This window comes from Rousettus aegyptiacus, unplaced genomic scaffold (assembly GCF_014176215.1).
Source record: "Rousettus aegyptiacus isolate mRouAeg1 unplaced genomic scaffold, mRouAeg1.p scaffold_m13_p_9, whole genome shotgun sequence".
Classification (NCBI taxonomy): Eukaryota; Metazoa; Chordata; class Mammalia; order Chiroptera; family Pteropodidae; genus Rousettus; species Rousettus aegyptiacus.
In genome coordinates, this window is record NW_023416312.1 from 63413303 (window position 1) to 63430670 (window position 17368).

A 17368-nucleotide genomic window follows, 5' to 3' on the forward strand; every position below is an offset into this window, starting at 1 on the left:
ATAAACTTAATTAAAAATAAAAATAAAAAATACAGAGAAATAAATGAGTACAAGACCTGAATAGACATTCCTTCAAAAAAGATATACGAATTGCCAGCAGGCATGTGAAAAAGATATTCAAAATCATGTTTACTTAATCATTGGAGAAATGCAAATCAAAACCTCAGTAAGATATCACTTTATGCCTGTTAAAATGGTTATTATAAAAACAAAAACAAAAACAAAAGATAAGTGTTGGTGAGGATGTAGAGAAATTTTAACCCTTGTACAGTATTGGTGTGAATGTAAGTTGGTATGACCAGTATAGAAAACAGTATAGAAGATTCCTCAAAAAATTAAAAATAGAACTACTATATAATTTAGTAATCTCACTTCTGGGTTTATACCCAAAAGAGTTGGAATCAGGGTCTGGAAGAAATATCTGCATTCCTTTGTTCACTGCTGCATTATTTATAATGGCAAAGAAATGGAAACAACCTAAATGGCCACTTACAGACGAATGGATAAAGAAAATGTGTATAAATATAATGGAATATTATTCAGCCTTAAAAAAGAAATCTTGTCAATCATTGCAACATAAATGGACTTAGAAGACATTATGCTAAGTGAAATAAACCAGACACAGAAAAACAAATACTACATGATCCCACTTACATCAGGAATCTAAAATAGTTAAAACCATAGATGTAGAGAACAGAATCATGTTTACCAGAGGCTGGGGTTAATTGGAAAGGTATTCATCAGCAGTTAGACAGTTTCACTTATAAAAGATGAATACGTCCTACAGAAATACAGTACAGCATAATGCACACAGTTAACAATTCTATACTGAATACTTAAAAATTTGTTAAGAGAGTAGATTTTATGTTAAATGTTCTTATCAAAGAAAAAAGAGGGAGGGAGGACATTTCTGGAGGTAATAGTTTAGGGCACTGTCTATGGTGACAGTTTCACAGTGTATACCTTCAAACTCATCCAGATGCATACATTAAATGTGTACAGCTTTTCTGGATGTCAATCATACTTTGATTTTTAAAAATGTAACCAAAGAGGTGAAGAACTTGTACACTAAAAACTACAAAACACTGCTCAAATAAAGACAAAAATAAATGCATAGATAGCTCATGTTTATGAATTAGAAGACAACATTGTTAAAATGTCCACACTACCCAAAGTGATCTACAATTTAATGCAATTCCTATCAAAATCTCAACAGTATTTTTATAGAAACAGAAAAATAAACTCTTAAAATTCATATGGTACTACAAGAGACCCCAAATAGCCAAAGCAATCTTGAGAAATGAGAACAAAACTGGAGGTCTCAAACTTCTTAATTTCAAAACACATTACAAATCTACAGTAATCAAAACGGTATGATACTGGCATAAAGACAGACATATAGAACAGAGTAGAGAGGCTGGAACTAAAACCACATATATACAGTCAACTAATTGACAAGGGGGGGAAGATAAACAAAGGGGAAAAGACAATAACTTCGACAAGGTGATATTCATATGCAAAAGAATAAAATTGGACTCATTTTATACCATACACAAAAACCAACTCAAAATGGATTAGATTTAAACATGAGAACTGAAACTCTAAAACTCCCAGAAGAAAACAGGATAAAAGCTTCATGACACTGGCCTTGGCAATGATTTCTTGGATATTATATCAGAAGTACAGGTAACAAAAGTGAAAGTAAAGTGGAACATCAACGAAAACGCTTCTGCACAGCAAAAGAAGCAAAAGAAACACTCAACAATGTGAAAAGCCAGCCTAAGAAATGGAAGAAGACATTTGGAAGCCATATAGAGGTTAATATCCAAGATAAATAAGAAACTGAACAGAAAAAAGATGAACGATCCAATTTTAAAAAATGGGCACAAGACCTAAATAGACATCTCCTCAAAGAACACATACAGAAAATAAATGTCGATGAGGGTGTGGAGAAACTGGAACCCTTGTGCAGTTGGTAGAAATGTAAAATGGTGCAGCCATTATGAAGAACAGTATGGAGGGTCTCAAAAAAACTAAAACTAGAACTACCATGTGATTCAGCAATTCTATCTTTAGGTACTTATCTAAAAGAATTAAAATCAGGATCTCAAAGAGATATTTAAACTCACATGTTCATTGCACTGTTCATAATAGCAAAGGGATTGAAACAACCTAAATGTCTGTCACAGATGAGTGGATAAAGAAAATGTGGTATAACATAGAATATTCTTCAGCTAGAAAAAGGAAATTGTGTCATATGCAATAGCATAAATGAAACTTGAGGGCATTAAGCCAGTTAGTTACAAAAGGACAAATACTACATGATTTCACTTATAAAAGGTATCTATGGTATTCAAACTCCAGAAGAAACTAGAATGGTGGCTGCCAGAACCTGGGGGAAGGGGAAAATGGAGGACTGCTGTTCAATGGGTATAAAGTTCAGTCATATCAGATGAAAAAATCCTAGAGGTCTTCTGTACAGCTTTATACCTGTAGTTAACAATGTTGAAATGCACACTTACAATTTTGTTAAGATGGTAGATCTCAGGTTATGTGTAGTTTACAATAAAAAAAAGATAAGGAGTCCATGATCATGCCACCCTGAACAAGCCTGATCTTGTCTGATCTCGGAAGCTAAGCTGGGTCGGGCCTGGTTAGTACTTGGATGAGAGACCACCTAGGAAGACCAGGTGCTGTAGGCGTTAAAAAAAAAAAAGATAAGAAAAAAATAGATCTCTATATATTCACTAGTGTAAGTCAGATCCTTTAATATCTTAAAGGAACTTGAGAAGAAGTCAGACAGAGCAGCAACAGCAAAGGGCTAGAAGAGAGCAGAACCCACTTAAATGACTTAACCATTGAAATGTATGAATAAATATATTAAGCACTGTAATAAGCAGTAGATTATTTACATCTCAAAGTCTTTAGAAGCTGAATATTCACATATTTATCATTTAACTATACTTTTATCTTAAAGGCAAGGATGGAATAACTGACTTGTGATTCACAAGTAATTTCATGTGATCTAGTTTTGGCTCTGAAATACTCATCATGAAAGCATCGCCAAAGTAAATGACCATAAAAAGGGGTATGTGAAACATCCAGCAAGTTTCTCACCAAGTAGAAAAGATCCATACTAAGATTGTTCCCTTTGATATAAATATTTAAAAAAAAAACAAGAGTAATTCTGGTTGAGGCGGCTCAGTCGCTTCTTGCTTGGATGCATCCTCTTTGCTCCAAAAAACAGATACATATATACACACATACACATAGGTATATGCACATGTTATATCCATAACATACCTATATATTCATATATATGTATATGTAAAAAGATAACAGCTAGGCTGGCTATAAAACAAAATAAACATTTCTGTGAAACGAAAACAAACTCCAGGTAAAAATAGAGGATGAAGCTCTTCCTGGTATCCCTCTGCAATACAATATTATTTTATATTTTGAACCTTTATATAAATGATATTATGCTGTATGCATTCTTCTTCAGCTACCTGTTTTAAAATGTTTTAATTAAAATTGTTGGGGTGACGTAGGTTAATAAAATCAAGTTAAGTTTCAAGTGTACAATACAACAATACATCATACGTAGATTGCATTGTATGCTCATCACCCAAAGTTAAATTTCCTTCTGTCACCAAGTATTTGACCCCCTTTACCTCATCTACCTCCTCCCTCCCCCGCTTCCCTCTGGTAACCACTAATCCACTGTCCATGTCCATAAGTCTGTTTGTCATGTTTGTTTGTTGCATTCAGTTTTGTATCCCACATATGAGTAAAATCACATGGTCTTCAACTTTTTCTGACTTATTTTGCTTAGCATGGTTATCTCAAGGTCCATCCATGTTGTTGAAAATAGCAGTATTTCATCTTTTCTTATGGTCCAGTAATATTCCATTGTATACATGTACCACAGCTTCATTATCCAATCATCTATCGAAGGACACTTCAGTTGCTTTCATGTCCTGGCCATCGTGAATAATGCTGCTGTGACCATGGGGGAGCATGTATCTTTGCGGATAAATGTTTTCAGGGTTGTGTGTGTGTGTGTGTGTGTGTGTGTGTGTGTGTGTGTGTGTAAAAATCCAGAAGGGGGATTGCTGGATCATATGGTAATTCAATCCTTATTTTTTGAGGAACCTCCATACTGTTTTGCATAGTGGCTGTACCAATTTGCATTCCCACCAGCAGTGTATGAGGGTTCCTTTTTCCCATAGCCTTTCCCACACTTACTACTTGCCCTGTTGATGGTAGTCATTTAAACAGGTGTGAGATGGTATCATATTGTGGTTTTGATTTGCATTTACCTAAGAGCTAGTAAAGTTGAGCATCTTTTCATATGTCATATGTCAGGTCCTCTGCTCATTTTTAAATTGGATTTTTTTTTAAATTGTTGAGTTGTATAAGTTCTTTGTATATTTTGGATATTAGCCCCTTATTGGAGGTGTTGTTTGCAAATATATTCTCCCATTTGGACAGGTGCCTCTTTGCTTTGCTGATGGTTTCTTTCGCTGTGCAGAAACTTTTTAGTTTGATATACTCCCATTCATTTATTTTTGTTTTTACTTCCCTTACCTTTGAGGTCAAATTCAGGGCTTAAATATTTTAAAAAATACTTTATTTTTTAGAAAAGAAAAACTTAGATTTACGGAAAAACTGAGAGGACAGTAGAGATCTCCCATATACCTCACATTCAGTTTCCCTTATTAACATCTTACATTACTATAGTACATTTGTTAAAATAAATGAATTAAATTTGATATATTATTATTGACTGAAGTCCATAGTTAATTTAGATTTCCTTAGGTTTTCCCTAGTTTCCTTTTCCTGTTCCAGGATCTCATCTAGGATACCATAGTATATTTAGTTTTCATGTGTCTTTAGGCTCCTCTTGGCTGTGGCAGTTTCTCAGACTTTGTTTTTAATGATCTTCAGTTTGAGGAAAACTGATCAGGTATTTTGTAGGATGCTCCACCACTAGAATTTTTCTGGTGTTTTCTTATGGTTAGATTGGGGTTTACAGATTATCAGGAGGAAGACCACAGTGGAAATGTGCAATTTTGATCACATCATACATACTATCAACATGATTTATGACCGCTGATGTTGGCCTTGATCACCTGAGGCAGTGTTGGGTTTCTACACTGTAATGCTACTTTTTTATGCCTTTCCATACTGTACTCTTTGGAAAGAAGTCACTATAAGCAGCTCAAAGCTGAGTGGGGAGTTATACTACTCTTCCTTGAGGTGAAGCAGCTACATAGATTATTTAGAATTCATCTGTATGAGCTATTTGTGTCCTCTCTCCCATTTATCGATGTACTCAATTGTTTTGTTATCAGTATAGACCCATAGATATTTATTCCATACTTTGGGTTATAATACAATATTATTATTATTATTATTATTTTTGCACAAATCATTCCAGCTTTGGTCACTGGAAACTTTCAGTTGGCTCCTATGCTCCTTTGACATACCCCCAACAATACTTTTATGTTGTTTTGAGCACTTCCTTACTTTCTGGCATTACAATATGCTCAAGGCCCATCTTGCATATTTCCTGCTAGAATCAGCCATTTTTCTAAGGAGTCCAAGTTCCTTTTACTTACGAGTGGTATTAGAAACTGAGATCTGGGTGCCGAACATGCTTGTTGCTATTGGAATTTCATTTCATTTAGACCCTCTCAGCTGACAGAGAAAAATTATTTAACACTAACCTATGTATATACACATATCTATAAATATTTCTATATGTAATCATTTATATATTAAGTTAAACTTGAGTTCATACTGATGTCTCCAACTCTAAACCATACCACATGGATCATTCTAGCTTCCACCCTTTGCTTATCTGTAAATTACAATGGCGAGAAACCTAGCTCCCACCAGCTGCCATCATTTACTTAATTATTCCATTTCATTATACATGCATATCAATATCAGAATTGTTAATCGGTACCCCCACGGGCACAACTTTATCAGCTAGGAAACAGTGATCATGTGCAGTTCTGTTTGCCTCTCTGTTGCCGCCACACATTTCCAAAGATACTTAGGTCAGCACCTTTTCCCCAATATCTTCTGTGAAGCTGCTTCATGTATTTGTTAACATAGTTAGATCCTCTTGTTAGTCTGTATTCTTTCCTAGGGTTCCACAATCTTCTAAATGATTTTTTAATATTTGTATACATTAGTGGTTATTCTTCATTCTGTACAGTTTTATGGCTTTGAAAAATGTCTTGCATCCACCATTACAATATCATACAGAATAATTTTAAAATCTCCTGTGCTTCACCTATTCCTCTCTTTCCCACTCTCCCCAAACTCCTGACAACTACTGGTCATTTACTGTTGCTGTAATTCTGTTTTCCAGAATGTCACATAATTAGAATCATACATGTAGTTTTTCATACTTGCTTCTTTCACTTATTAATGTGCACTTATAGTCCCTCTCTGTCTTGTGGCTTGATAGTTCTTTTATTGCTGAATTATATTTCATCATATAGATGTAGTACAAGTGAATGTATCCATTTGCCTGTAGAAGAACATCTTGATTGCAAGTTTTTGGCAATTATGAATAAAATTGCTATCAACATGCTGGATTTTGTATGAATTTAGGTATTCAAATCGATTGGAGTAAATAAAGAACTAGAAGTGCAATTACTGGATTATATGGTAAAATGATGTTTAGCTTTGTAAGACGCCATCAAACTATCTTCTGAAGATGTTGTACAATTTGTATTCTCAGTAGCAATGAGTAAGAGTTCCTGTTGCTCAGCATACTCAACCGCATTTGGGACTGTCAATTTTACTGTGAAATTTAGCCATTTTAATAGGTGTATACTGGCATCTCATTATTGTTTTATTTTGCCATTCCCTGATGAAAAATGATGATGGGCTTGCTTTCATATGCTTATTTGACATGTACATAACTTCTCTGGTGAAGTGTCTGTTATTTTGCCCATTTTTTTAGTCTGTTTTACTACTTTTGGATTTTAGAAGGTCTTTGTATATTATGGATACAAGTCCTTTATTAGACATATGTTTTGCAAATGTTTTCTTCCAGTTTGTTGCTTGTTTTTTGATTCTTTTAAAAGTCTCTTTCACATAGCAATTTATAAATTTAATAAAGTCTGATTTATCAATTTTTTCTCTCATATAAATCATGCTTTTGGTGTTATATATATAAATGCATCACCATACAGGTCAGTTAGATTTTCTCGTTTCCTTCTAGAAATTCTATGGTTTTGTGTTTTACATTTAGATGTATAATCCGTTTTGAGTTAATTTTTCGAGGAATGTAAAATGTGTAGATTCATTTCTTTTTTTTTCAGGTAGATATCCAGTTGTTTCAGCACAATTTGATGAAAAGACTAATCTTTTCTCCATTGAATTGCCTTTGCTCCCTTGTCAAAGATCAGTTCACTATATGTGTGTGTATCTATTTCTGGAGTCTTTGTTCTCCTCAATTAATAAATGTCTTTTTTTTTTCCACCAACACCAAACTACTTGATTATAGTAAATTTTGAAGTTGGGTAGTGTCAATCCTCCAACTTTTTTCTTCCCTTTCTTCTCCTTCTTTGGGATTGTGTAAGATATTCTGGATCTTTTGTCTTTCCCTGTAAACTCAGCATCAGTTTGTTGAGATCCACAAAATAGCCTGTTGGGATTTTGTTAGGACTGCGTGGAATTTATATATCAATTTGGGAAGAACTGACATCTTAATATTAAGTCTCCCAACCCATAAACACAGAACATTTCTGCATTTATTTAGATCTGTAATTTTTCAGCAGGGTTTTATAGTTTTCTGCATATAGATACTGTACATATTTCGTTAGATTTCTAGCACTGCTTTTTGTGCTACTGGAAAAAGAGTGTTGTTCTTTATTTCAATTTCAATTGTTCATTTCTTGTTATACAGAAAACAATCGACTTTTATATATAAACCTTGTATCCTCCAACCTTGCTATACTCACTTATTAGTTTCAGGAGTTGTTTTAGGTTGTTGTTCTTGCTGATTATTTGAGCTTTTCTACCTACATGTCATCTGAAAAAAGACACTTTCATTTTTTCCTTTCCAATCTATGTGTTTTTTATTTCTTTTTTTTTTGTTTTATTTCGCTAGCTAGCATTTCCAGTACAATATTTTTTTTAAAGAGTGGGGAGAATGGATCTCCTTGCCTTGTTTCTAATAAAAGGGGAAAGCATCCTGTTTCTCACCCATTAAGTATGATGTCAGCTGTAGGGTCTTTAAATATACTTTATCAAGTTGAGGATGTTCCCCCTCTATTCCTTGTTTGCTGAGAATTTTTGTCATTAATGGGTGGATTTTTCCAAATGCTTTTCCTACATCAATTGAAATAATATGATTCATTTTCTTTAGTCGGTTGATCTGGTAGATTACATTAATTAATTTTTGAGCCAGCTCTATGTACATGGAATAAATCCCACTTGTTCATGATATACAATTCTTTTGATACATTGTTGAATTTGATTTCCCAATTTTTTTTTTCAATCACATATTTTGATTTTCCTAATATTAAGGCTTTTTGTATCTATGTTTATGAGAGAGATTAGTTTGTAGTTTTCTTTATTGTAATGTATCTGGTTTTGGTATTAAACTAAGGCTGGTTCTCATAAAATAAGTCAGTGTTCCCTTTGCTTCTATTTTCTGGAAAAGACTATAGAGAATGAGTATCATTTTATGATTCCATTTTCACTCCTCTCTTAGTATGTCAATTATACTTCTTTTTATAATTTTTAGTGGTTGCCTTAGAGTTTGCAATATACATTTACAACTAATCTAAGCCTACTGTCAATTAACCCTATACCACTTCACAGTTATATGCACTAAATACTAATTCCCTCCTCCTATCCCTTATAACATTCCTGTCATTCATTTCACTTATCCATATGCAATAACACATTGCTATTACTTTTAGATCACTTAGAATAAGAAAAAGATTTTACCTTCACTTATTCCTTCTCCTATGCTCTCTCTTTTTTTATTTTTATAGAGATATGGTCTTTTTAATCTAACCAATACAATTTTCCTTCTCTTTGAAGAACTTTTAAACATTTTTTTGCAAGGCAAGTTTAGTGGTAACAAATTACCTCAATTTTTTGTTTGCCTAATAAAACCTTTATTTATTTATTTCTTTTTTTTTTTTTACGTTTGAAGAACCTTTTTGCTGGACATAGAATTCTAGGTAGGTGGGTTTCCCCCACCCCCAATACTTTAATTATTTCACTCCACTCTCTTCTTGTTTGCATCATTTCTGAAGAGAAATCCAAAGCAATTCTTATCTTTGTTTCTTTATAGGTGAAGTGCTTTTCTCTGGCTGTTTTCAAGATTTTCTGTTTTTAGTTTTCTGTGTTTGAACGTGACATGTTTAGGTGTATTTTTTGGTAGTTATCCTGCTTAGTGTTCTCTGCTTAGATCCTGGATCAGCGGTCTGGTATCTGTCATTAATTTTGGAAAATTTTCAGTCATCCTTACTCCAAGTATTTCTTCTGTTCCTTTCTCTCGTATCCTTCTGGTATTCTAAAAATGTATATACCTTTTAAAACTGTCCCATAGTTCTTGGATACTCTGTTCTATTTTTTCATAGTATCTTTTCTCTTTGCATTTCAGTTTAGGAGTTTCTATTAACATGCCTTCAAGCTTATTCATTCCTTGGCCATATACAGTCTACTGATGAGCATATCAGAGGCATCATGTTTTTCTTTCTAGCATTTCCTTTTGAGTTTATCTCTGCTTACATTACATCTGTTTTCGCATGTTGTATACTATTTCTAACAGACTCTTCAGCATATTAGTCATAGTTATTTTAAATTCCATATGTGTGATCATTCCAAAACCTGTGTCATATGAGTGGTTCTGATGCTTGTTTTGTCTCAAGACTGTTTTTCTTTTAGCAAGCCTTCTTTCTTTCTTGTTGAAAGCTAGACATGATGAATAATGTTACTAGGAACTGAGGTAAACAGGCTGTTAGTGTGAGGTTTTATGTTAATCTGGCGAGGAGTTGGGTAGTGTTTAATGTTTTCTCTAGCTGTAGGTGTCACTGATTTCAGTTTCCTCTAATGTCCTTGTTTTTGTCTACCCTGTTTTATTTGAGTTTCCCTAAAAACTTCTTAAACAGAGTCTGAGCTCTGCGGGTCTTTCAGCTGTAATCCACAGCTGATGCCCTGAGTTGGTGATAAGGTGTGGGGTAAGGGGAAACATTCTACAATCATATAAAGTTTGAGTCTTTCAGTATGCCTGTGCCCCCAGTCTGTTACCCTACACAAGTGTTTCACAGCATTTTTTGCCCTCTCTCTTAGATGAGACATGAAGGCAAGAGGGACCCGAAGTCACATAATATCCTTTCTCCCACAGTGGAGAAGGCTTTGGTAAAGTTATTTTACTTTCTGGGTAATCCTCTGTTACGTGGAAACTCTGAGTGTATTACAAAATTATAACTTTTCCCCTTCCCATGCCAGAAACAGGAGATTTTTTTCTGACTCTTCAACTTGAGAACTTCATGGGGTTCCTAAAGGTGAAAGTCATGAAAGTGTCGGGGCCCCCAGACTGCAGCCCCCAGGAGTCTGTCATTCAAACACTAATCTACACTCTGCCTCAAGCAATTTTTCAAAGTTACCACTTAGGTATTCCTATCAGTTTATGGCTTTAGTACCTTCCGCTCCTGATAAGCAGATCTTGGCTGTGATTCTCTGTAATCGCCTGTCTCTCTAGATTTTGGGGTTGCAATTTGCTGTGACTTCAATTCTCTGATGGGTCCAAGAAAACGTCATTGAGTTTTAGTCTGTTTGGCTGTTTTTCTTGCTTCAAGACAGGAGTGACGACTTCTAAACACTTTATATGTTGGAGGTGAAGCCAGAAGCTTGCTTTTTTCATTCAACATTAAGTTTGTGAGTTGCATTCACGTTGATACCTGTAGTTACATTTTATTCATTTTCTCTACTATATATATAGTATTCTATTTTATGACTTTAGCCATTCTCCTGATGATGAACATGTATGTTGTTTACAAATAATGCTACAGTGAGTATCCTTATAACACTTCCTAATGTACATATGTAAGTCCCTCTAGGATAGTCACCCAGGAGTGCTGACTTACAGTGTATGAGTATCTTCCATTTTACTAGATATTGCCACAATGTTATTATAAGTGGTTGTACTCATTTATATTCAGCTAGAAGTATACTGGGGTTCTTATGGCTCCATATGTTCACCAATACTTGGCATTCTAGGGCCTTTAAATGTATGCCAAAATCCTGGGTGTTAAATAGTATCTCATTGCAGCTTTGTTAAGCATTTCCTTTACTTACTAATGAAACTTCATAAGTTACTTGGCCATTCATGTTTTCTCCTCTGTGAATTTCCTATTCATATCATCTGGCCATTTTTATTCAGTTGTTTGTGTTTTTCTTATTGATTTGTACAGAAGGATTCCTTAAAATGACTCAAAAAGCACAAACCATCAAATTAAACACTGATAATATGACCACATTAAAATGAAAGACTTCTGCTTAGTACAAGACATCAAAGCAATGTTAAAAAGATAAGTCACTGACTGGGAGACTGTATTTGCTAAATAAGCAGCAAGAGATTATATTCAGTATTTTAAAATGATCTCTATAAATAACACGGAAAACTTAAACATATAATGAACAAAAAGGAAGAAGCAACTCACGGAAGGTCCCTGAAAGGTTAATAAATGTGTAAATACATGTATAATTTCACTGGAAATCAGGAACATGCAAATCAAAATAATGAGATACCTTTTAAATATATTAGACTGGCAAAAAAAAAACAGTCTAATACTACAAAGTCTCTGTAAAGATGCAAAAGGGATCTCTGAAACCCTGCTCATGCAGTTGAAGACATACATACCCTGTATCACAGTAATTCCACTCCTAGGCAGGTAATCTAGAACAGTGATTCATAAAATGTCACTCAGACCAGCATTAACAACATCTCCTGGGAACTTGGAAATGCAAATTCTCAGGTTTTACTTGACCTACTGAATAAAAAATTCTGGGGGCAGAGCCCAGCAGTGTGTTTAAACAAGCCTGCCAGGCAATTCTGGTGCAAACTAAAATTTGAGAATAACTGCAACAGGTCAAATATTTATCCAACTTTTCTGACTAAGATCTACAGGAAGAAATGCATTTTATGTTCTAGCCTACACATATCTCCCTCCTTCCTCTCTCTCTCCCCACCCTCGCAAACACACACTACCACACACCCACAAACACACGCAAAACAAAAGCTTCAAGAAACACTAATTACTCTTACTCTATGGGATGTATCTTAATTTTCCTATTCTATTTAATTTCATTAAAAAATCGCTGGTCATAACCTACGAATTGTGCAATAATGTTTGTTGCAGAATTGCTTGTAATAGGAAAAATTAAAAGAAGAAATCTTCAGAAGAATGGATAAATGAATTATACATTTCTACAATGTACTATGCACAATCTACTACATAGTTGCTTATATCATTAGAAATAAATTTCAAAAAACATGTATATTGAGTCAAAAAAGCAAGCTGTAGCAGGATATGCAGAATATGATTTCATCTATACAGACATAAAACTATGTTTATGAATATATAGCTTTAAAGTAAAAATATAAAACAAGGATTATTTATACCTTTACTTAGATATTTGCCAATTTCTTAAGACTTTGAGGCCCTGTGCTTTTACTTCGCTGCTTGGCTACTAGCAACTTAAGTCATATGAAAGCTAGGTAAAACATTATAAAGAGAAAACTCATATGATAACAGTAATAAACCCTACTACTCACAACCAGGCAGTCAGCTATTTATCGAATAATTCCAGAGTCATCATGGCTACCAGATATGGCAGTCTTATGAATACTACTTGATTTATTAGTATCCTAGGAAACTAGAGGTTACTTGTCCTTTACTTCAGGGCTTGTAGTAGGTATGGACTAGAGTCTTTTCAAGATTTCTTTAAAATTCTAAGGGCAGCCTAGGGCCACAGAAAACCACAAAGAACATCATAGGAAATATGTTACTTATACAGTATGCAGAGAAAGGATAGTCAAAGTCAAGGAAAATCACAATCACTATGTCTATGAGACAATTCTTTGGTATAATCAAAGCGAATTTAAAAGTGTTACTTTAGGTAGAGGTAAATTAAATGAAAACAACCCATGTTTTTTTTTTCTTGGTTTAGCCTATACCTTGTTTGGCTCCCCTGGATTATATGAAGAAAACATAGGAATTTTTCGGATCTCTTCCTCTGACAAACGATTTCTCTGGATCTCATCTTCTGGGACAAATTCTATTGGCTGCGTCAGCTTCTTAGGCCCAGTCCAACACTGCTCAGGTGAATTATCAATAACTTTTGCCACATGGAGACTGGGACCTTTACCCTGTGCTGCCTGTTTTCCCTTGTCCTGGAGTAATGACGGGTTCTCAGCTGTGCCACTATCTCCCACTGATGTAGCTGAGACCAGTGAGTGGGAAGCAAAGGGTTCACCTCTCATAAGTTGGAACTCTTCAAGACGTTTTTTCATTATCATCTCTTGGTAAAAACTTTCCAGGTTGTTCATGGGATCACCTTTGTTCTTCTTTTGGGGTTCATCTGGATCAAGACAAAGAGATAGGGAAGTTCTACAAAGCCTACCAATACAACCTTTGACAATAACAATTAAATCTTGGATTTCAGATACAGAAATTCTGCTTGGTCAGGTGTTTAAAACCTGCTAGAAATGACGACAGTATATAAATAGCTACTTTATTATAGTGCATCTCAAGCAAGGCTGGCACTATTGTGAGGCAACTGAGGCACCTGCATTGCAAAATAAAGGAGGTGCTCACTCTCAGGGGCACGCAAGTACATGCATCAAACTGATAAGAACATTTGAAAAATGTAAGCAGTATGACATTATCACATTTTACAAGATTCATAATAATTCCTTAGAATCATCTAATACCAAGTTCATATTCAAATGGCCTTGATTATCTCAAAGATATTTTTTTACACTTGTTTGTTCTATTCAGGATCTAAATGAGCCTTTGGCTGTTATATCTCTTAAGCCTCTTTTATTTTAAAACAGTATCCCTTCTTTCCCACCCCTCCAACCCATTTCCCCCCATCCATTGATTTAATAGAGGAACCACATCATATGTTCACAGAAAAAAAGGAATTTGATTGTTTCTCATGGAATTGTTTAACTTGTTCCTCAATCTCCTCCATTTTTTTACAAATGGTCAGTTAAATCTAGAGCTATTCTATACAACACAATATCCAATGGCCACACAAGTCTATTAAGATTAATCTTTTAAATGTCAATTTCTCAGTTAAACTAGTCACATTTCAAATGCTCAACAGCCACGTATGGCTAGTGAATACCATATTGGGCAGAAAAGATAAAGACCATTTATATGCTCAGGAAAGTTGCAATGGATATTGATGATCTAGAGGTTTCATTAGACACGAGTTCAATATTTTTAGGCAAACATCCTTCCTAGGTAGACGTGTACTTCCTATTAAATCATGAGGCACATATGTTTGGTGGTCCCATTTTTAGTGATGATAAAATTGATCAGTGGATTCAGGTGCTGTTAGTCTGATCCCTGCACTATGACGTTTTCCAATTCATCTTTTACCCGATGAGTTTTGCATCCATTGATGATCACTGCCTAGATTTATTAAAAGTTATAAAATAGAACTCCCCTAAGTCTATTAAAAGTTATAAAATGGAACTCCCCTAAGTCTATTCTTGTGTATTTATTAATTTTATTTCTTTTGTATTTATTATCTGGAATCTATAACGAACTTACCGTTATCAATTATTTAGCTTCTCTACATATAGCTCATACACGAAAGGCAGGACAAATGCTTGATTCCCGCCCCGCCCTCCCCCCAATCTTCCACCTATGAGTAATGAGTTGATACCTTAGAGATGCCCAGTGGTGATCAATGATTATTTTTAATTGTGAGATCATGTATTTTCAAATCTTTGATGTTTCAATTAAATGTATTCATTATTCTTTTTAGTGGTCAATTTATCCCACTTAGTCCCTTCAGATTGGATCCTGTATTGCTTTTCAGTTTTCCGGCACAGCAAGATGTCCCAAGCTCATCCTGCGCACTTCCTGATTCAAACCTGGAATATTTCTCCGAGGACCCCTGGCTCCTTTTAGTGGGAAATAGTATTTAGCGACACAGTGTGTTGCTAGGTTGTTTTCACTGCTGTTCAGACTTGTTGCTTCTAGGCCTTGTCAGTGGACAAAACCAGGAATTTTTTTTTTCAAGAGAAAAATAATGAGTTTATACTTGTATTTCCACTTCCATTTTAAGATTATAAGGTTTTTACTCAAACTCCTTGATTTTAGGCTTGCATCTTTTTCACATGTGCTTAAAATATTGGCTTCTAATATAACAAAATTATTTATTAGCTTTTCCCTACAATATTATTTATAGAATTTTAAAATGTCAGTAACAATACTATTAACAATAAAACTACTAAATATAGTTTTTTATTTCTTTGCAGTTACTTTCATCCTTAAAATATATCCCATTAGGAATGTACGAATTGTTTTAAATTCATTTTAAGTGTTTTCTCTGTATGGTTATGCTATTAACTTTGTTTATAGTTAGGTTCATCTACTTTGGGTTGTTTATAAATTTTGGGAATTGTTTTTCCCTTTATGATTTTTAAAAATTACATAAATGTGTTCTACAGTACCTTCACAGAAGTCTCACTTCCATCTCTGTCTCCCTCATCCCATTCCTTTCCTTCCCCATAAATAATAATTGTTATTAGGTTTTGGCTTTATGGTCCCATTGTTTCTTTTTTGAAAATATAAGCAAATATAAGCAACACATATATATGTGCATGTATAATTCGTTAGTTATACCCTTCTCCTACATAAATGGTAACTTACTATAAACACTATTCTACAACTTCCTTTTTTGCACGTAACAATATATACTGGAGATAACTCTATATTAATATGTAGAGCTCTTCCCCTTCCTTCTTATAGCTGCAAAATACTCCACTGTGTGGATGTACCATAGTTTATTCAACTACTCCCTACCGATACACGCTGGCGTTGTATCCAGTCTTTTATATTGTTATGACTAATGTCCTGAAAAAATCTTGTGCATAAAGAATTTTGTATTTTCCTAGTACATCTTTGAAATAGATTCCAAGAGGTGGCTTTGCAGAGCCAACGGGTCAAATGTGTACGTAATTTTTCTATATAGTGCTAAATTTCACTCTGTAGGAGTTGTACTTTTCTGCCTTTCCACTAGCAAGGTATAAGAATACTTATGGAAGGATTTCTTAAGTCCCTCAAATCACTAACCATTAAAGGAAAATATTGACAAATTCAACTAAGTTAAAATAAAAAAAAAAACTCCTGGTCATCAAAAATTTTGAGAGAAAGGAAAGTCTCAGAATGGGAAAAGATATTTGCTGCCCAAATAAGCAATAAATAAGACAACTATTAAGAAAATGGGCAAAAGTTGAAATGAAAAGGTGCCTCACAAAAGAAGAAATACACAGGGCTAATAAATATATGAAAAATTATTCAACCATATTAGAATTCAGCAAAATGCTAATTCAGAGGAAAATGAAATACTAATAGGAAACTGCCAAATTGGCAAAAAATTAAAAATACCAATATCATATATCAGTGAGACTGGAGAGCAAATGAAACCCTCATACGTTGCTGGTAGGAATATGCAACCATAGTGCAACTCACAGTTCTATTCTGTATTAATGTCAAATAATATGCTCATAATATGACCCATCAATTCCACTCCTACATACGTACCCTAGAAAAATTTGGGCATATGTGCATCAGGATATAATAAGAATGTTTAGATCAGTGTTATTTATAATAGCCTGAAACTAGCAAAAATACAAGTGTCCACCTAAGAATAATCAATCATAAAACTGTAGTAAGTTTATATAACAAAATATCACATTCCAATGAAAGTGAACACATTTTAGCTACATATGACCAAGTGGATGAATATTTTGATGTATACACTCAAAAATATTTACTCAGTAACTATTCAGGCACTATTCTAGGTTCTTGAGATACATTGATAAATAAAACAAAGACTCCTACCTTCATAGAGCTAAGTGAATTATATTAGAAAGTTATGTTAGGAGGTTATGAGTGCTGTGAAAAAGAAAAAAATACAGCAGTATGGGGTTATGGAAGTGCTAGGGGGTGGTAATACTGGTAGTTGCAGTTGGGTCTGGGTAGGTCTGGGGAGATCTCACTGAGGTGACATTTAAGAGAAGACTTAAAGAATGTGAGAGAATCTAGTATGCTGACATTAGAGTGAGGGCCCCAAGGTG

At 34.3% G+C, this 17368-nt stretch overlaps 1 protein-coding gene and 1 pseudogene across 2 annotated transcripts in view; one reads left to right on the top strand and one right to left on the bottom strand.

The window, feature by feature from the left end:
* RBM41 (RNA binding motif protein 41) overlaps window positions 1–17368 on the bottom strand; it is a 57772-nt gene that overhangs the window by 12263 nt on the left and 28141 nt on the right. For both annotated transcript variants that reach the window (XM_016121902.2, XM_016121911.2), the window contains exon 5: window positions 13226–13629. In XM_016121902.2, the coding sequence (XP_015977388.2) occupies window positions 13226–13629 (404 nt within the window). The remainder of the gene's footprint in view (window positions 1–13225; window positions 13630–17368) is intronic.
* Window positions 2584–2702, top strand: LOC118608574 (annotated as a pseudogene).